At 42.5% G+C, this 21,027-nt stretch overlaps 1 protein-coding gene across 6 annotated transcripts in view; it reads right to left on the bottom strand.

Moving 5' to 3' along the window:
* Positions 1 to 21,027, bottom strand: part of LOC132398482 (FYVE, RhoGEF and PH domain-containing protein 4-like) — a 260,428-nt gene that overhangs the window by 58,487 nt on the left and 180,914 nt on the right. For all 6 annotated transcript variants that reach the window (XM_059977999.1, XM_059978002.1, XM_059978001.1 and 3 more), the window contains 2 exons: positions 6,846 to 7,017; positions 1,191 to 1,665 (listed from right to left, as the gene is read on the bottom strand). In XM_059977999.1, coding sequence (XP_059833982.1) covers positions 1,191 to 1,665; positions 6,846 to 7,017 — 647 coding nt within the window. The remainder of the gene's footprint in view (positions 1 to 1,190; positions 1,666 to 6,845; positions 7,018 to 21,027) is intronic.

The following is a 21,027-nucleotide window of genomic DNA, read 5'->3' as shown; positions in this document are numbered from 1 at the left end:
CATTTCTTGCATGGGTTAATTTGTAATTGGTTTTGAAATACACGGTGGAAAGATATCCATGTCCATCTCCTCTTTATTTGTCCTTGAAACAACAACATTCGTGAGCCTTAAGTTTTTAATAATGCAGGTAGACATTTAGTAGATGTATTTTAAAGGAACTATTATGCTTATCACTTGTTGGTCACAAGTTTCCTCTTGTTTACACAGCATAGCTATGGAGCGTTCCGTGTGTGTGTTTTGCTTTGGTTAACACGTGTTGGTATATTCAGTTGCATGACAAATCTGTATTGAATTTGATACATATTTTACTTAACTTCCTGCAGTTTCACAAGTAAGATCTCATTAAAAACCCTGAATAAAGTTTCTGCCTCGGATGATTATATAGTTTATATATACGCACTACAAGGACAGTAGAGGCACGCTGGCCTTCGTAATTCAAAACACTGAGTACAGGAGTTGGGGTGTTAGGTTGAAGTTGTATAAGACACTGGCAACACCTAACTTGGAGTAATGTGGGCTGTTCTGAACACCAACCTACAGCAAATATATCAATATGATTGAAAGAATGCAGAAAGCATTTACAAGGATGTTATCAGGACTTGAGGACCTGAGTTATAGGGAAAAGTTGAATAGACTAGGACTTTATTCCCTAAAATGTAGGAAAAATGAGGGGAGACTTGAAAGAGGTATACAGAATTATGAGGAGCTTAGATAGGGTTTTTCCACTGAAGTTGGGTGGGACTACAACCAGAGGCCTTGGGTTAAGGATGAAAAATGAAATGTTTAAGCTGAACATGAGGGGGCACTTCCTCACTCAGGGGGTGGTGAGAGGGTGGAACGAGCTGCTAGCGGAAGAGGTGGATATGGGTTCGATTTCAAAATCCAAAGTGAATTTTGAATAGCTTAATGGATGGGAGGGCTATGGTCTAGATGCAGGTCAATGGGACGAGGCAAAATAATATTTTGACATGGACTAGATGGGCTGAAGGACCTGTTTCTATGTGTCCTATGACTCAATGGATTCTATTTCTCGACACATAATATAGTCCATTGTATTGTTCATTTACCCGTTTTCAGCTCACAACCCTTAAGCTTGCTAACTTCAGGATGCTTGGAGCTAACTCGCCCATATATTATTATCCCACAATATAACAGGAGTATACAACAGTAAGCTTTGATGGATTCCTTACCTTCTTTTCTGCACTCAAGTCATTTTCACTTGTTTGTATTTCTCCATTCCAAACCTTTGCTTGCTCAGTGATCTGTGCTTTTACTTCAAACACCTCTCTTTGTTCCCCAAGTGGGTCTGAGGCAGCAGGTTGGTCATCCGTTCTTGTGTGGCCATCTGTAGGTGGTGCCTGATTCGAGGCAGCAGCTTGTTCTGTGTTTGGTTCTTCATTGTCCATCACTGAACCCACTGTACGACTGCTGGTTTCAGTGCAATCTGCTGGAAGTGATGTCACCAGCCCATTGGCTGGCTGAAGCCCTGCATTTGAAGCAAATTCTGCAGCACAGTTTGCTTTCACAGTGTCTGTCCTCTGTCGTTGAAGAAGAGGGTGGTCCGACAGCAGTTTCGTCTGATGAGAATTAATCAAAGATCTTGCAGGATTTCTAGGAGAAGGTGACCCACTTTGAACATCCTTCAAATCATTAGGGCTCGCTGGACTATCAAAATATAAAGCTACAATTAATTCACATTCATCGGTTAAAGAAGTCTACATTTATTCTATGTGTTGGTGCATTACAAAGGAGGTTAAAAAATACATAAGCCACTTGTTTTTACTGCTTTCAGGCTGTATGAAATGATGCAGAAATACATTCCCAAGAGGGTAAGTGCTCTATTTCTAAGAACAGAAATAAACCTACTTAAATAAGCACACCATATAACAGAACTTGCATATGGAGGTCAGTCTGCTGTACTGTGGTAAGAAGGTGCTTCTTCAAAATACAGTATGTAATTTACTTATTACCGTGAAATAGTTTAGTGTATTAATGAAAGAGAAGCAACCTATAATTAAAAAAAAAATATATATATATATATATATATATATTCTTCCTTCCCTCTTTTTAAACTAACCTGGTTAAGACAGCAACACTGCAACAATTCAATTTCCAGACATTTGGAGTAACACAGCCCGAGCCACACCTTGAGGTTTCTGAGTCATACACGCTGCACTGTGCAACTTTGCTTCCAAGAGTAGTTATCCCTTTTGTCTTCCACTACCAATATATAGAGTCAGATCTTGCAAACCAGTTCCCTCATCCAGAAACGCTATCCCCTACATTGACCTGGTTCCATTCCCTGGAGTCCAGTGACACACTGTAGTACAGTTAGCATGGGACTTGGTGCTGTTGGTGATGGTGGGTTGGCAACAATTCTGACAGCCCCAGACTGAAGACAATGCCGTGGATAAAAATTCTTCGTCAACCTTAATTTGCGCCAAAGCTGTCTTTGACTTTAAAAATTATTAATAAGTCTCGTACATGCAGAAGGCTTTTGGCATGCTGGGCTTCATCAGTCAAGTCTTTGAGTATTGAAGTTGGGAGATTATGGTGCGGTTTTACGAGACATTGCTTAGGATGCATTTGGAATATGGTGTTCAGTTTTGGTCACCCTACTATAGGAAACATTTTATGAAACTAGAAATAGAGCAAAGCAGACTTACAAGGATATTGCCAGGATTTGAGGGGGTGAATTATGTGGAGAGTTTGAACAGATCGTGACTTTTTCCTCTTGGAGAGTAAGAGACTGAGTGTTGCAATCTTATAGAGATGTATAAAACCATGACGGTCACAGGAAGGGTGAACAGACTCGGTTTTTTCCCTAGGATTGAGGCATCAAGAGATATAGGCCATTGGCTTAAGTGGTGGGGGGAGGGAATTTAGTAGAAACTTGGGGGTCAATACCTTTACACAGAGGGTGGTGCCTATATGGAATGAGCTGCTAAAGGAAGTGGTTGAGGCAGATACTATAACAACTGGAATTGGTTCCTTGCACAGCATGGACCAGTTGGGTCCAAAGGACTGCTTACACATTGTATGACTCTATGACTGATTTATTTTCTACCCTTGCCAGTTCTGAGAAAAGGAGTTTTGATTTGAAACGTTAACTCTGTTTCTCTTTCCACAAATGCTGCCCGATTTGCCGAGTGCTTCCAGCAATTCTCATTACTTACTTCCACAAAGCCATGCTGGTTTGAGCTTTAGAGAGTGTTTCATTCCCATTCTTTTTAGTATATCTCTCTATATCTTTCTTGCTGCATCTGTAATGCCACCTCTGTCCCTCTACCTCTATAATTTGAACAGAAAACTTCAACAAATGTTCTATCTGTACTCTTGTACCAGTACCTTTGCACTTACTTTATGTTGGATATTGTTTACTAGAACAGCCACTATTCCTTTCCATGTGTAAACTAAACTGGCCCTGACCATCTACAGTATGGAGGAAATAGAAATTGTCATTTTTGCACATTCTGCCAATTCATCAATATTTCCTGTAAAGTCCTTAGATCTATGGAATTGTTTCCTTGGTTTCTGCTTTCAGATTTGATAACTACTTTATTCAGCTTTCCACCAAAACACATCAGAGATAAAGAGAAGGTTACAGATATTGTGACAGAAGTAGGATTGTGGTGAACTACATATACCTGTCTGGACACGCCCCCTCCCCCCCCCCCCCCCGCTGACTGCTCCTGTTGCTCCTCCCACAGACCCCTGTATAAAGGCGATTGGAGGCACTGCTCCTCCCTCAGTCTCCAGGATGTTGTGTGGTGGTCTCTTGCAGCTAATAACATCCTATCGTTCGCGTCCCATCTCTGAGAGTTATTGATGGTGCATCAATTTTATTAGCTGCAATTTTAAACATGGAGAGCATTTTATGACCAGATAAATTGGACATTGATCCTCGATCTCCAGAAGCAGCCATTGCCTTTGAAATCTGGCTTGCATGTTTCCAATCGTACCTGTAAGAGATTCGCGTGACTGAGCCTGCTATCATGCACAGAGTCCTCCTCTCTAGGGTCAGTCTGCGGGTATACTCCCTAATCAGGGACCTGCCGACCTACCAAGGGGCACTGGACGCCCTCAAAAGACAGTACCTGCAGCCGGTGAACACCAGCTACGCAAGACATCGCTTAGTGACGCGGCGGCAGTGGGCCGGAGAGTCTAGCACTGAGTTTGTCTGAGCCCTACAGACACTCGTGCAGGCCTGTGACTGCAGGGGACTGACGGCGGAACAGCATGTGGAGCTCCTGGTACGCGACGCCATCGTTATGGGGATCAGGTCAGTGTACTTGCGCCAGCGGCTGCTGGAAAACGCCGATCTTACCTTACAGTCGGCGATCGAGCTGGCTGACACGCTAGAGGCTGCTCTGCACAACGCTGATGCTGTCCAGCCGCGCGATCTCCCGCCAGTCCCATGGATGCTGCAGACCCCGCCACCCACCGGTGAATCGACCACGGCTGCTGCCAGTCACGAGCCCATGAAGTCCCTGCAATCGATCACGGCTCCTGCCAGTCACAAGTCCGCGCAGTGTTACTTCTGCGGACTCGAAAGGCACCCCCGAAATCGCTGCCCAGCCCGAAAAGTTACCTGCTCCAGTTGCGGAAAGAAGGGCCACTTCGCCAAGGCCTGTAAGTCTAAACCACAAGCGGGGTCGAGCAGCGCCGCGTGCGAGGTATGGGGGTCGCTATCTTGGTCGCTGCCATCTTGCCTGCCCGCCTCGTGCGAGGCATGGAGGCAGCCATCTTTGTTGGCGCCGCCTCGCCCCGCCTCCAACCCACAGGTGCTTACTGGGCACCAAGACGGCGATTCAACTCTGGCCTCCGTAACCCTCGACCAAAGCGCTCTACACCAGCTTGCAAGGTCAATGATGGACATCCTGGTGGAGGGGCACAGGACTAGCTGCCTGTTTGACATGGGCAGCACTGAGAGTTTTATTAACCCGGACACGGTGCAATGCTGCGGACTCGTGACACAGCTGGTAAGCCAGAGGGTCACCATGGCTTCTGGATCGCATTCCACAGACATCTGAGGGGGTTGTGTAGCGACATTGGTGGTTCAGGGCACAGAATATCGGGACTTTGTGTTACTGGTCATGCCTCAACTGTGTGCCCTTGTGCTATTGGGGCTCGACTTCCAGAGCCTCCTGAAAAGTGTGACAATGGAGTATGATGGGCCCCTCCCACCAATCACTGTCAGAAATCCTCAGTTTTGTGGGGCTTTGTCATATACCCCGCTACTGGCGACACACACACACCCCGACCCGCACATCCCACCCAGCACCATGCCAACAGCCGCGCTACTGACACCACTTGCAGCCTCTCCACCCTCAAGATCCCTCCCCCACCACTGTTCACCAACCTGACCCCCGACTGTAAACCTGTGGCAATTAAAAGCAGGAGGTACAACGCGGGGGACAGCACAACCATCATCACTGGTGCAATCACCACCGGTGCTACGTAGATCGCAGCGACAGATTCCACCGCCTGATAGACTTAACCTGTAAATATACTTGTAAGAAACTTTGCCCAATGGGGACTCTCTTTTAAAACAAAGGGGGGGGGGGTGAATGTGGTGAATTGCATGTGCCTGTCTGGACACGCCCCCTGCTGACTGCTCCTGTGGCTCCTCCCACAGACCCCTGTATAAAGGCGATTGGAGGCACTGCTCCTCCCTCAGTCTCCGGGATATTGTGTGGTGGTCTCTTGCTGCTAATCGTGGTCTCTTGCAGCTAATAAAAGCCTATTGTTCGCCTCCCGTCTCCGAGAGTTATTGATGATGCATCAAGGATTTAGAGTTAGCTAAAGAAATTTGCATTGGCTTGCTTTCAAATCAAATCAATGAGCTAAAATTGAACACTTTGAAGTTCCTTCTTATTGCAACAGAAGGAAGGCACCTTCTTCCTGAAAACAGGCAAATCTGACCTACAATCCTAGTCTACATCCCCAAATCAGGAGGCATCATCTTTTAATATGCAAAATCAACTCCCTTGATACAGAAAGGAGTTTGATTTCCTTTTGATAATTGAAAGTTTAAGCAATCTCCAGCTCAAGCTCAGAAGCTGCCAAAGTTGGAATATCTACACCCTCAATTACCAGCTTTAACCAACAAATCAATTCACTGCACAAAGATACAATAAACTGACGTTTTACAAAATTGTATTAGCAACTTGCAACCATTTTGAAACGTACTGCCAAAGGGATGCTACTGTTACTGTGAGATCTCCAAGAGAAATTCATAATTCACTATATTCTGCAATGGTACAAGAATTATTCAGTTATTAATCGATAATAAATCGTAGTTTTTGTCAGCCTGTTCTCTCCAAGATTCTGCTCTACCCTCCTCAAGCATGGAATGACCTACTTGAATTAAACTTCTTCAAATATCATTTTAAATTGATTAAAAAAAGTGAAATCTATACACATAAAGCTTTGATGTGTTGAATAAAATCAGAAAGATACTGGAAAACCCCAGCAGGTCAGGCAGCATTTTTCAAATAAGAAACTACTGACGTTTCAGATCCAGAACCCTTTGTCAGAACTGAGCACATGTCTGATACCGTAACACACACTGGGACATCGTTCTGCTCCTTCGACACTGCGAAGGAACTAAACATTGATAAGTGCTTGGTAAAAAAAACAAAGCCTTATCTTCAGTGTTTTTCAGCAGCTGGTTGACACATAAAGCAATGCCTTTCAAACCTCGAACTATGACTCTATTAATTCATCTGTTCATCTGGAAGTGAATGGTGAACATGGGACAAGAAGCCAAGGGCTAAAACGGGTATGGATTTGTTTAATGTGCGCAGCTTTCTACACGACTGCTCTTCAGCATGCACCATTACCTGCTTCCTTGAAACCGGTTTATGAGATCGGACACTTTGCCAACTTTCTCTTTGCACGGGCTGGGTGATATGGCATCCATCCTTGCTTTCTCACCGTGTAATGCCTTGTTGTTTGGATTTTGACTTGCTTGTTGTACTGTAGAACTTTGAAGATGTAAAGGTTTTCGAGGCACTGAGTGAAAACAAGATTTATTAACTTATGATTCAAGAGTTGCTTCAAAATAGCATAAAAGAGAAAAAAAAACTAAAATAGATTCAATCACTTTTCAACCGAAGAATTTATAGTAGAAAATATGTCTAGTTACTACATTGCTTAGTTTTATTTATATTCATTTCAAATCAATTGTTTAATTAAAATTGGAAATATTTCTACTGCGACCTTAAACCAGTAATAAAACAATAAGTAATATCATTCTTCTATTGAATGAGTTTCTGAGATTGACACCCAGGAACTTGAAAGAATGAGCACCTTCAAGTTCCTGAGTGTCAACATCTCTGAAAAACTATCCTGTGCCCAAAATACTGACGCAGTTACAAAGAAGGCACTCGCAGCGGCTATATCTCATTAGGGGTCTGAGCAGAGGTGGTATGCCACCAAAGACTCTAGCAAATTTCTGAAGATGGGCGGTGGAAATTATTCTTACCGGTTCCGACTGGTTGCGTTAATAACTGGTTAGGAGGCGTCAATACAAGTAGCACTCATCATGAAGAACCTTAACTATCCAGGAAGTGCCCTCTTCTCATTACTACCATCACTTTAGGAACAGCTTCTTCAGATTTCTGAACTGTCCATGGATGCCCTCTCACTGTTTCGCTCTTTATGCACTATTTATTTTTTATATTGTAATTGAGTAATTTCAATGTGTTGCACTGCCACAAAACAACACATATGTTAATGATGATAAACCTGATTCTACTTCTATTAAATCTGCTGATGCCACATGACTAGTACAATGTAACTAAACTGCAGAAGTAAAACCACCAAACCCTGTTTGCACTCAGCATTTGTAAACATACAAGAGGAACACGCGAATGGGTTCGAAAATAGTTCTCTTTCTAGATTTCACATCCCACACAAATCTCTCTTTTAATATTGCCTGCCTGCTTCTCAACACATTTGACTCAATACTTATAAATTTCTTCTGCAATTCTGAAAATCTCTCTTTCTACTAAGTACCTCAGCCTTTCATGTTATTGATGACTCATCATCTCAGCTTCAGCCTCAATGTTTAAGCTTGCTTTTTCAATGTAGCTTATTTCTCTGTCGCTGCTCTAGATTGCCTTCAACTTGACTCTTCTGTAACCCCGTACTAGGCTGAACACAACAACCTAAGCTTGAACGAGGAGAAGACAAAGGAAGCCATTGTGGACTTTGGGAAGGTGCAGACGTACCATTCCCCTCCTCCGTGGAGAGAATTAGTGCACCAAGTTCCTGGGAGTTCACATCATGGATGACCTCATCTGGTTCCTTAATATCACTTCCCTGAATAAGGCGGCATAGCAGTGCCTCTTTCTCGTAAGAAGAGTGAGGCAAGCAAGACTCTCCCATGCCCCGTCTTAACTGTGTTTTACAGGAGCACCACTCAGAGCATTCTGACAAGCCTCATCTCCATCTGGTACGGAAGCAGTCGAGCATCAGACCAGTAGTTCTACAAAGGACTGTGAGAACAGCTGAGAGGATCATAGGGGTCTCACTACCAACCACTGGGGACATTTATCAGGAGCATTGCATTCGCAGGTCCCTTTGTATTATTAAGGATCCCATCCATCCACCCAGCATCCACTTCGACTTTCTACCATCAGGCAGGAGACTCTGAAGCATGACTCTGAAGACTCTGAAACAGGAACAGTCAGGATGCAAACAGTTTCTTCCCCCAGGCCATTAGGCCTCTGAACTCCCTGCTGCACTGGTTAATCTGTTCCGTACCTTACAATATTTAATATTAATGCACTTTAGTTTGATTTTTATGTGTGATTTTATCCTTGCCTCCATAAGTTGCTGTGTATTATGTGAACTACTGTGCTTTACACCCTGGTTTGGAGAAAAGTGTTTCGCTTCTATATACGTTATATATATTATATAGTTAAATGACAATAAATTTCACTGGACTTGATCAGACCAAAGTTTCAAGTTGCTTATATTATATAAGCCATGATATACCAAGTCATGTACCCTTTCTGAGACAAGTCTTCACCGGAGTGTAAAGAAAGCATGGAGGAATTGCTTCACTGTCCAAGCCATCTTTTATCAGCATTCAACAGGCATTGGAATGAATGAATACACGCTCTCACATGAAGCATTCACACACATGCCCATGTACACACTCATATACTTGCATTCATGTCAACATAGAGCTATTTCATCTGCTGAAAAACTTATTGAAATTGCTCCAATGTATCAGATTTTAAAGCTGCTACAATCTGGATTTTATGTCAGAAAACTGCACATCCCAATAAAGCCTTGCAATTTTTAGCAAGACCGAGACCTACAATCTTTTATTAAAAAACTGGTAGAAATGTAAAATACAAGAAACGACAGTGAGCTAGGGTCACTATGTGTGTGGACAGTGGGTGTGAGCAATCTCTTGGCCTTAGGTAGCATTGTATCTGAATTCCCTTGCCAGTGATCCCAGGCCTACCAAGATCTTCCAGTGCAGGTGTGCCTCTGGGTGGGAGAGAGTTTCTGGCTGTGAGGTCCCAGGTACCACAGAACCTGTGGCTTAGTTGCAGACTATGCTAGAAGACTGGGAAGTGGTTTGGCTGGGAACATGACTTCAAGTTTAATATTTTATTTTATAGTTACTTTTATATTTAGTCATTGGTTAGCATCAGAAAATACAAACTGACAAGAAGAGAATCTTGCCCACCACCTGTGAACAGTAACACAGAAAACCGTATGTGTACTCAGAATAAAGTTCCTTTTAATTCTAACTGGCATAGTCAGTGTGCAAAGGTCCTTGCTGATGGTATGCAATCTAAAAAAAGACCCACATTCTCCGGAAATATAAAAAAATACAAACAATAGAAATGACACATACTTACAAAAACTGTTTTTCCTACAATTACAAAACAGATATTATCCTCGATGATTACAATGTAAGGCTGAGGGAACCAGCTCAACTGAACTACAGGATATACATTAATATTCTATATGTTTCTTCAGCATGCATCAGGGCTGGTCAAATGCCCTCATGAGTGCCCATGAGACCAAAGAAAGAACTCCTGAAGTCTGATGGAGTTTGGCAGCATCATTCCGGGTTCACTAAGCAACAATACTCCTAGTTAGAAAGCCAGTGAATCATGTGTCAGATATCCTAGCCTGTATTTTTCTCTATTTCCCTTTCCTGGTTGGAACAGATACACCAGTGGCAGTTCCTATGGGCAACGAATGTGAGAGGAGGAGGGAGGTCCTGGGTTGCAGAGAAATTTGCCAAGTGCAGGAAGAAGGCGGCATTATCGCAGCATTTTCAGGGAAAGGTTCTTAGGTGAGTATCACAGCAAGGGGCAATGGTTGCCTGGACTTGAAGGAGGCAATGAACAAATGTTCCCATCTGATGTACCCAAAAGACAGGTGACAATAATAACTGAGAGATTCTGCAGGTGCTGGACATTGAGAAGAACACACACAAAATGCTGATGGAACTCATTTGGTTAGGCAGTGCTTATGGAAATGAATATGTTTCAGGCTGCGACCTTTCATCAGTTGGCCTATGGATATGAACATGATTGCCACCATCAGCTAATTTGCTTCAGGTCCACTGCAGTCTGCTGGTTATAGCTCGCACTATGCAGCTCTCTACTGCATCAATGGGGTAAGAGTACACAACCTGAGGCAAAATAAAATTATTTCCTTCTCCTCGGGAGTTGCAGATGACTCCAAGGAACAACCTGGAGCACTTGGCTGAGAAGACATGGAGTTCACCTGCTATTACTTTCAGCAGTTTGGGCTGACAGCCGACTGCAGGAGTATTGGTGTGGTGCAATAATAAGATAATGGAATCAATTCTGCTAAACAAGGAACGCTAACTTATGTTTCTCTGAATCACCGCCTGGCGACAAATCTATAATGGATTTCTGTAGTTGATGATACTTCCATGGGAATTCCAGGACAAAGCTTCCACATTGGAAAGAAGGGGCTTCACCTTCAAAGCCTTTTGCAAGGTTAGTGCTGAAGCCTTCTAAGCTTCTTAACAATTTTTTTTCATATTGTATGCAAATGTCCATGCAGCTTCCACTGAGCACTTCACTACACATCCCTAGAAGCCTTCAACTGTGAACAGAAACCAAACACCTGCAGGTGCTAGACATCCGGAAAGTTAACTCTGTTTCTCTTCCCACGGACGCTGCCTGGCCTGCTGAGAATTTTGTGATTCCATCAGTTGTTGCTACATCAAAGTTTAAGCCAATTTTCCTGTCCTCTCACCTGCACTGGGCTGATATCTGCACTTCCCTTTATCCACAGCCAGACTCAGGCTCTTCATTTCTGTGAATGTACCAGACCTAATCTCATCTCTAAGATAATTCTTATAGTGCTAAAGGTCACAATTCATCACTGTGAGTATATTAAGATATAGGATGTCTTTGTCAGCACTGCCTTGATGCTGAATTGCCACTGCCTCACTGCTTGAGAATCCTTAGCAGTCTCCATGCTGCAGCTTTTGAGGGCCAGGAATTCAGAGGAGGCCAATAAATAATTATCAATGAATCCTGTGCCAGCTTGATGAGCCAGTGAAACCAGAGCTGTTTTCTCTGAGGATGTTACTGTTGCTAATTGATCGAGACACCAATGTTGAACAAGTTGCACAGAGCACCGCGTAACACCGCTAATATCTTTGGAAAGAATGGAATTTCAAGATTTTAAGTTTTTAAATTTAGGTGTAGCATTGTGTTCAGGCGTTGGTGTCTGTACTGATGATGGATACAACATAGTGTATTTACTGTCAATGAAGTGCCACCTGACTGTGGACACAAGGAGCTTCCCAGGTGATAAAGCTTCCTCCTTCTCTTCTTCCCTTTCCTGAAAGGCATCCAGAGCTGGATCTGAAAATCAGGAGCTCACTCTTCAAGAGGTTTTGCCATTGGTCCCTTCAGTTGGCCAGACTTTCTGGAATGACTTTTTAACTAATGGTTTTGGGCAATGCAAACTTTTCCTCTATGAGGTGAATCTGTTGCTACAATAGTTGTTATAGAACTTGGTGTCAACTGACGGAAACAAGATTGCAGCTCATAGATAGCCACTAAGAAGATTAGCAGTTAAATGCTGCCTGGATGGTGAACTCACCATAATAAGATGGGGCAAGCAGACTCGGGTTATCTGCTGGCTACCATTCTAGTAGACATTTCCCTGCACCACCCTGTTCCACCCACAATATATTTAGATGTGAAAAAAGCAAGCAGAAGATGATGCCTTTCAATTTCTAGTTTGTTTTTTTTTCTAATACTGGCCTTGAAGGGAAGTGAAAGAGAATGGACCTCAAAACTAAACTGCTTGAGGCTGCATTTTCTTGCTTTATTGAATCCCCAAAATTATTGGATTGTTTCTATGGGGGTGTTGAAGCTCATGTGAGAAGTTAAATGTAAATGTTTCTGGGGCAGCATTAAAATTTAATTACTTTCCTAGGTAACAGAATAATATTAGCTTTTCTGCTCCAAGGGAATATAGCTTTCAAACAAAGTCAGCCAAACTGGAATTTCATAAATCTTTTATGTTTATAAGATTTTACATGTGGACTGAAATTATGACATCCATACATCTAAAAACATTTTAATTAATGTGTTCTCCCATTTTTTCCCTGTGCATATATTGCATTCACAATTCAAATAAGGAAGTAATATTGCCACTCATTGTAAAACTGAAGCTCTTCCTTGTCAGCATTTTGAGTTAAAAGAAAATCAATCAACTAAGTTACACCAAACAAACAAGTTAAGGTTTTTAAGGCACAGTAATCAACAATTGTTTAAAATACACATTTAATGAGATAATAGCATAGAATTAAAAGTAATAATGCAACAATCAGAATTTATTCAAAAACACTAATAATATATTCAAAAGCACTGACAGAAACACTGGCAGGCTGTTGGGACAAGGCAGATTAATGGTTTGGCCTGGACTAGATGGGCTGAATGGCACAGTTCTGTGCTGTGGTATTCTATTACACTATTTGCTGAATAGAGTTTCACAGGAAGTGCTGTTAAAACTCCTAGATTTGACATTTCATCACAAATCAGTACAGCTTAAGGCAAGTTCCAAGCTTGGGAGTAAGTTGGGCAGTGGTTGGGTATCCCAAAGCTGCATCAAATATCTTTGTTGAAACACTTTAGATCATCAAAAGGTGGCAAAGAAATTTCATCTTAACTCAATATTTTTAGTGAAGTACTAGTAAATTCCTTGATTAATGAGAGTTAGCTGAAAGGAATCTGAGCTGATTGGTTCCTTGACAGTTTGATGATTTTAGCCTTTCACCATGCATACTCTGCCCAAAGATCATTCCACTAATGACAAACATTTTGACATTAAACTTGCATTTGTAATTTGCAAGTTTCAAACTATGCTCTTATACAGATGAAGAACAACTATGCTAAAGCTGTAGCCCCTGATCAATCACTACAGAGTAGTGGGTTCAGCCCTTGGTATTTTGCAATGGAATCTCCTTATTATGCTCCTTAACTTGAAATCTGAAAGCTGCAGAGCAAACTTCTCATGCAATATGAAGTCACTTCTTAATTGTTTCCATTCATAGGTATAAGGCCAAACTTTGCCGTGTTTCCAAATCACTCAGTTCCTTAACAGGAACAGTCTCCCACGACCCACTCTGCAGAGTCACTTCATCATTTGGTTCACTTTCATCACATTTCCCCTCAGCCTTTCCAAAGGAAACCATCACGGCTTTCTAATCCCTAACCTTGTAAATTAAGTTCCTCAATCCAGGAATGAATCTTGTAACTTTCTTTTCTGGACTCTCTTTGATGCGTTCACATCTTTCCTGTATCATTGCAACCAAATCTGTTTCGAAGTGTGTTCCTTTAGCATCTTGTATGTGTTGCCTGTTCTGAAACTTTGGCAGAGGTTAAGATAAGATGATTAAGCAATTTGAGAAATCTTGCCGTCATTTTGTCCAGAAAATTCAGAATTAACTATTCTTTTTTTGTTAGCTGATCTGCAGTGTCAGAGAAGATTAACTAAAACCCAGACTGTTTCATCCTCGTCAGCTTAAGTACTCAGTGATGGCATTGGGTACTTATATCACTCTTGCCTTTTCTAAACTCATATCTCAACTTCTGTCATTTTATTCAGTGATTTATGTTACAGAAGAAAACAATAATTCTGTCTACTTGCATAATGCATGCAATTCGTACTTTTCAAACTGCAGTTATTTTTTCAACTATTGAGCTTCTGAATCTAAATACTAGATGTAGGGAGCCCAAAATCAACTCACAGTGCATCACCCACACAGGACCAGAGAGACCTGCAGCAATGTGCATACAAATAACTGGAATGTAAGTGCAAGCTGAGAAAACAACTGATAGGTTATACAAGATTCTTGGATTTATCAATAGAAGTAGAGTTTAAAGGAAGGGAACGTGCTGACACAGGTCCAATCTCAGCCAGAGTATTATACTGAGTTCTGGTTGCCATGTTACAATAGGATGAGGAACCACAGTAAGAGTCATGCAGTGACTGTACAGAGTGGATAGTGGGAAGCTGTTCCTGTTAAGGGATTGATTGATTGATTTAGAAACACTGAAAAGACTTCCTCAGTCAAAAAGAAACACAAAAAAGGTAGGTTTTGTCAACCATTGTTTTTTGTTGATTTTCTGCAGACTACTAATCTACGTGCAATCAGAGCCTGTAATTTACATTTCGCTGATGCGCTTTTGGGCCAACCGAGAGATCTTAGCTTTTGCTGTCTCTGACGAAAGTCAATGTGGTTGAGAGTGAGGTTGAGAATGAAGTGTGCAGCCTAATGGCAGAGTGCAAACTGACGATCGACTCCAATTCCCGGCCAACTTGATGATTAAAGTATCGAGCAAGATTGAAATCAATGAGGACGAGAACAGAAAGTGAGCAGTTATTCAACACTTGACCGTTCTCCCTCTCCCCCTCGCTCATTGCTACAGGAGGAAGGTACAGGAGACTTGGGTCTTGTTGTGTGTGTACAATGACATATCAATTAAAAAATATGAAGGTGTGGTTAACTGGTACGTTCATTTGGCTGAGAGAGGACAACAGATCAGTGCTCAGTCCTACTCTCTAGCCTTCTCCCCATAACCTTTGTTGCCATGACCTATCATGAAGCTATCAAACTCTGCTTTAAATACACCCAACAACCTGATGTTATTGTCAACAATTGGTGCTAAGGTGAGTGATTGTGCGAAAAGAAATAGATCCACACATTACTTACTCCCTTTTTGGATGAATGTAACATAAAACTGTATATGTAACAAAACAGGCAATTTCACTTTAACTATATTCAAATAAACATGCTTTCACAGTAACAGTCCATAACTAACTTCACTATACTAAAGATTCAATCTTTTGGGTAGGGTTCTGTTTCTTTCAGTATAGCACCTTTATACCTGTGAAGTGCCAGTAGGTTTGGCAGGTGTTTTGCCAAAGACAACTTTCTCTGCCACCAGTGTCCCATTGCTTTTGGTGACATGATCATAAGACCATAAGACAAAGGAGCAGAATTAGGCCATTTGGCCCATCGAGTTTGCTCCGCCATTCAATTATGGCCAATCCTCAGCCCCACTCCCCAGACATTTACCCGTAATGTTTGATGTTGTGGCCAATCAAGAACCTATCAGCCTCTGCCTTAAATACACCCAACAACCTGGCCTCCACAGTTGCTTGTGGTAACAAATTGACCATCCTCTGGCTAAAGAAATTTTTCCGTATTTCTGTTTCAAATGGATGCCCCTCTATCCTGAGGCTGTGCTCCCTTGTCCTAAACTCCCCCACCATGGGAAACATCCTTTCCACATCTAACATGTCTAGGTCTTTCAAGATTCAAAAAGTTCCAAACTCACCCTCTTGAGATCCATTTCCAACCTGATGATCTCATTTGACCTGCATGTTGAAATCTCCCACAACTATCATAACATTGCCCTTTTGACACACCTTTTCTATTTCCTGTTGTAATCCGTGGTCCACATCCCAGCTTATGTTTGGAGGCCTGTATACTACTGCCACCAGGGTCCTTTTACCTCTGCAGTTTCTTAACTCAACCCACAAGCAGAAGCAGGCCACCCCCTCTGCCCACCTTTCTATTTTGGACAGATATTGGCCACTGAATGAGCATCCAATGCAATCAGAAACATGGAGTCCACGAATGGTTCCACAAAGTCAATAATCACTCTTTGCCTTGGTGAAGGTGACCACTCTCACTGTTTCTCTTTCTATTTCCAAATTTGTTAACAGCAAATGGTCCTCCAATGCTGGGTGAACCACCTCTGCTGGGTCACAGTATGAAGACTTTTCTTCTTCAGTTGCCAACAGTGGAAGATGTGACAAGTTGTCAGCGTAGCTGTGTGGTTTGGTACCCTTGAGCTCTATGTTATAAGAGAGGTCTCCGAGGAACAGTGCCCAACATTGCAACTTGGTAGCATACGTCACTGGAATTCCCTTTCTGGGATTGTAAATGGACACAAGGGGCTGGTGATCTGTCACCGGAGTAAACTTTTGTCCATTGAGGTAGTGGGGGAACTTTACTCTCCATACTAGACTAAGGGCCTCTCAGATTATCTGTGCATGGTTGTGTTCTGCGTTCGTCAGTGATCTTCAACCAAATCCAATTGGATGTTCAGATCCATCTTTCATAATGTGTGACAAAATGGTATCAATCCCAAAAGGGGACGCATCACACGCCAGTCCGATGGGTGGAGAGGGGTCATAATGGGTGAGCAGTTCATCTGATGCTATTAGTCTCTTTGTTTCCTTGAGTGCTCTTTCTCATCTTTCTGACCATTCCCGATTTGTTCCTGTCTGGAACAGTGTGTTCAATAGGTGCAGCACTGTAGCAATGTTTAGGAGAAACCAGTGATAGTAGTTTATCAGGCTCCAGTAATGACCTGAGTTGTGACACATTTTCTGGTTTGGGTGCCTGTAGCACTGCTTCATTCTTTTCTTGTGACTTATGTAAGCCCTGCTCGTCAATGACATGTCCACAGTATGAGATTTAACTCTTGAAAAACTCACATTTCTCCCTCTTTGCACGCAGACCATACTCAGTCAGCCTGGTGAGTACTCTACCAAGGTTCTGGAGGTGCTCTTCATCATTCTTGTCAGTCATGATGATGTCATTGAGGTAACATTGTGCTCCTGGGATATCTTGGAGCACTTGATCCATTGCTCTTTTCCAAATTGCTGGAGATGATGCGACGCCAGAGCTGAGACGGATTATACTAGATTAGTCCCTTGTGAGGTTCCTGCTTGACTCCTCAATCTCCATTTACAGATAGGCTTGTGACAAGTCAATCTCTGAAAACCTCTCCCCACTCGCCAAAGATGCAAAAAATGTCTCCTAGTTGTGACAGAGGATGCTGTACAGTACGCAGCACAGGGTTGATGCTCACTCTGAAGTCCCTGCATACGTGAATGGCTCTGGACTTCTCTTTCTTGATCACCGGGACAATGGGCATGGCCAAATCGCTCCTCTCAACCTTAGAGAATTCCAGGCACCTCCAAGCTCTGGTCAGCATCCAGCTGAGGAAGTAGTGCATAAGGCACTGGATAATGAATCAGTGTATGTATAACTTGGACACTGAATTTAGAATTTAAATCTTACTTCTATCCCACAATATGAAGGAGTAAAAATCCGAGTTATGACTTTTGCAATGTACAGACATGTGAATTTAAAAGTCTAATAGCTAGTAGAAAGTAGCTGTCCTGTAGCCTGTTGGTCCTGGTTTTAATGTTGTGGTACCATTTGTCAGACAGAAGCAGCTGGAACAGTTTACGGTTGGGGTGACTGGTGACCCCAATGAGCTTTCAGGCCTTCTTTCTGCACTTGTTGCTGTAAGTTTCGTCAATGGAGGGATGCCCCTGTCCACAGTTGCGCTGGGCCGTCTGTACCACTCTCTGCAGTTCCCATACAAGGCGGTGATACAGCCAGTCAGGATGCTCTCAATGGTGCCCCTGCAGAAGGTCTTGAGGATGTGGGGGGCCATGCTGAACTTTTTCGGTCGCCTGAGGTGGAAGAGACACTATTGTGCATTTTTTTGCCAAAAAGCCGGTGTGTACAGTCCAGGTGAGATCAGTGGTGACGTGTATACCGAGAAAATACATGGGTTTCATGGAAAAATACGTGTAAATACATGTATATCTCCAAGTGGCAATTTGATTAAAAGCATCGTTGTTATTTTAAGTACAGTACAGATTTAATCACATAATCTCAGATTCAGAATCAGGTTTATTATCACTGGCATGTATTGTGAAATTTGTTAACTTAGCAGCAGCAGTTCAATGCAATACATAATCTAGCAGAGAGAAAAAAAAAGAAAATAACAACTAAACAAGTTAATCAATTATGTATATTGAATAGATTTTTAAAAAGCGTGCAAAAACAGAAATAGTGTCTATTTTAAAAAAAGTAAAGGTAGTGTCCAAAGATTCAATGTCCAGTTAGGAAACGGATGGCAGAGGGGAAGAAGCTGTTCCTGAATCGCTGAGTATGTGCCTTCAGGCTTCTGTACCTCCTACCTTACTTTACTTTATTGTCACCAAACAATTGATACTAGAGAGTACAATCATCACAGTGATATTTGTTTCTGCTCTTCACGCTCACTGAAGTACAAATCGAAGTAAATATAATAAAAATTTAAATTATAAATTATAATTACAAAATAGAAAAGGAACAGTAAGGTAGTGCAAGTTAGGTCCAGATATTTGGAAGGTACGGCCCAGATCTGGGTCAGGATCAGGTTCCGCAGTCTTATCACAGTTGGAAAGAAGCTGTTTCCAAATCTGGCCGTACGAATCTTCATGCTCCTGAACCTTCTCCCAAAGGGAAGAGGGACAAAAAGTGTGTTGGCTGGGTAGGTCTTGTCCTTGATTATCCTGGCAGCACTGCTCTGACAGCGTCTGGTGTAAAGTGAGTCCAAGGATGGAAGATTGGTTTGTGTGATGTGCTGGGCTGTGTTCACGATCTTCTGCAGCTTCTTCCGGTCTTGAACAGGACAACTTCCATACCAGGTTGTGATTCACCCTAGAAGAATGCTTTCTACGGTGCACCTATAAAAATTAGTGAGGGTTTTGGGGACAGGCCAAATTTCTTCAGCTTTCTTAGGAAGTAAAGGCACTGGTGGGCCTTCTTGGCAGTGGACTCTGCTTGGTTAGACCGAGTCAGGTCATTTGTGATATTCACCCCGAGGATAACTTAAAGCTTTTGACCTGTTCCACCTGCGCACCACCGATGTAGATGGAGTTGTGCTGTCCGTTACTCCTTCTGAAGTCAACAACCAATTCCTTCGTCTTGCTGACTTTGAGGAATACCTAATGGTAACAGTGAGAAAAGGGCATGCCCTGGGTGTTGGAGATCCTTAATAATGACACTGCCTTTCTGAGACACCGCTCCCTAAAGATGTCCTGGGTACTTTGTAGGCCAGTGCCCAAGATGGAGCTTACTAGATTTACAACCCACTGCAGCTTCTTTTGGTCCTGTGCAGTAGCCCTCCCATACCAGTCAGTGATGCCGCCTGTCAGAATGCTCTCCAAGGTACAACTATAGAAGTTTCTGAGTGTATTTGTTGACATGCCAAATCTCTTCAAACTCATAATTAAGTATAGCTGCTGTCTTGCCTTCTTTATAACTACATCGATATGTTGGGACTAAGTTAGATCCTCAGAGATCTTGACACCCAGGAACTTGAAGCGCTCACTCTCACTAATCTAGTTAAAATGTGGAATAAGGAATGAGTAGAACATTCCAGAAAGGTCTTCTTAGCTAGAATTTTAATCCTGATTTATTGTCCAGGGAAAGATCACATGGCACTTTTTAAAGAAGAGCAGGGTAATTTTCCTTGTGCCCGAGGGAACTTTCATGCTACAGGCAACAAATCAGAATACATTATTTATTTATCTTATCTAGTCTTTGTGGGTTCCTAACTTCTTGCTGAACAACCACAACTGCAATTCAATAGCCATGAACTATCTTGGATGATGCCATGCTACAGAGATCTGTAATAACATATGAGATCATGAAAAGGCAACGTAACTTCATTGGACATGTGATTAGGAAAGAGGAGTTAGAATGCACGGTAATTATGGGAAAGATTGAAGGGAAGAAAGCAAGAGGAAGGCAAAGACAAATGATGATGAGGACAACAGCCAGAGAACTGGAAATGAATACCAATGAATTGATCCACTTGACCCGAAACAGGAGCATGTGGGCCATGGCAGTCAAAGCTCAGACTGGGCACGACACCTGATGCTGATGATGACCACTACGTGGAGTAGTTTGCTTTCCTTCTGATGACCCTGGGACCAATGTTCCCTCTAAGGCATGTGTGTGTATGTGTGCACGCTCACTCAACTTTTGCTACTAGCTCACAAAGGAATTTAAACTGCATACAAAAGTTTCTCACCATCTCTCTCATTGGCGGGTTAAGTATATTTCATGATCGTACACAATCACATTTCTTTTTCTAGTTTCTGATGCGGATGGTGTTGACAATGTGGAATTTGTGATGATTTGTCTGTAGATTTTAGAACTGGCTTACGTATACTGTTTTTATTGTGGACATTATTGATTCACTACGTCAAATTCCAAAGAAGCAAAGGGGGTGAAGTGCAAAAGAACTGCCAGGTCATTTGAAGCAGAGTAGCTTAGTGAAACTTAGAAACTGCTACTCCAAAAATTCATGAGATCAGGAACATGCAACTATGAGAAACATTTATGTTCAATACAGAAACTGGCATTACCTGCGTGTATTGTTGTGGTGAACTACATATACCTGTCTGGACACGTCCCACCCCCCTGCTGACTGCTCCTGTGGCTCCTCCCACAGACCCCTGTATAAAGTGATTGGAGGCACTGCTCCTCCCTCAGTCTCCAGGATGTTGTGTGGTGGTCTCTTGCTGCTGACAGTGCTCTCTTCCAGCTAATAAAAGCCCATCTCTTGCCTCACGTCTCCGGGAGTTATTGACGGTGCATCAATTGTCACTATGCAAAAATTGCTGAAG

The sequence above is a fragment of the Hypanus sabinus genome, chromosome 8, assembly GCF_030144855.1.
Source record: "Hypanus sabinus isolate sHypSab1 chromosome 8, sHypSab1.hap1, whole genome shotgun sequence".
In the NCBI taxonomy this organism is placed as follows: Eukaryota; Metazoa; Chordata; class Chondrichthyes; order Myliobatiformes; family Dasyatidae; genus Hypanus; species Hypanus sabinus.
This window is presented reverse-complemented; position numbering and strand designations above follow the sequence as displayed.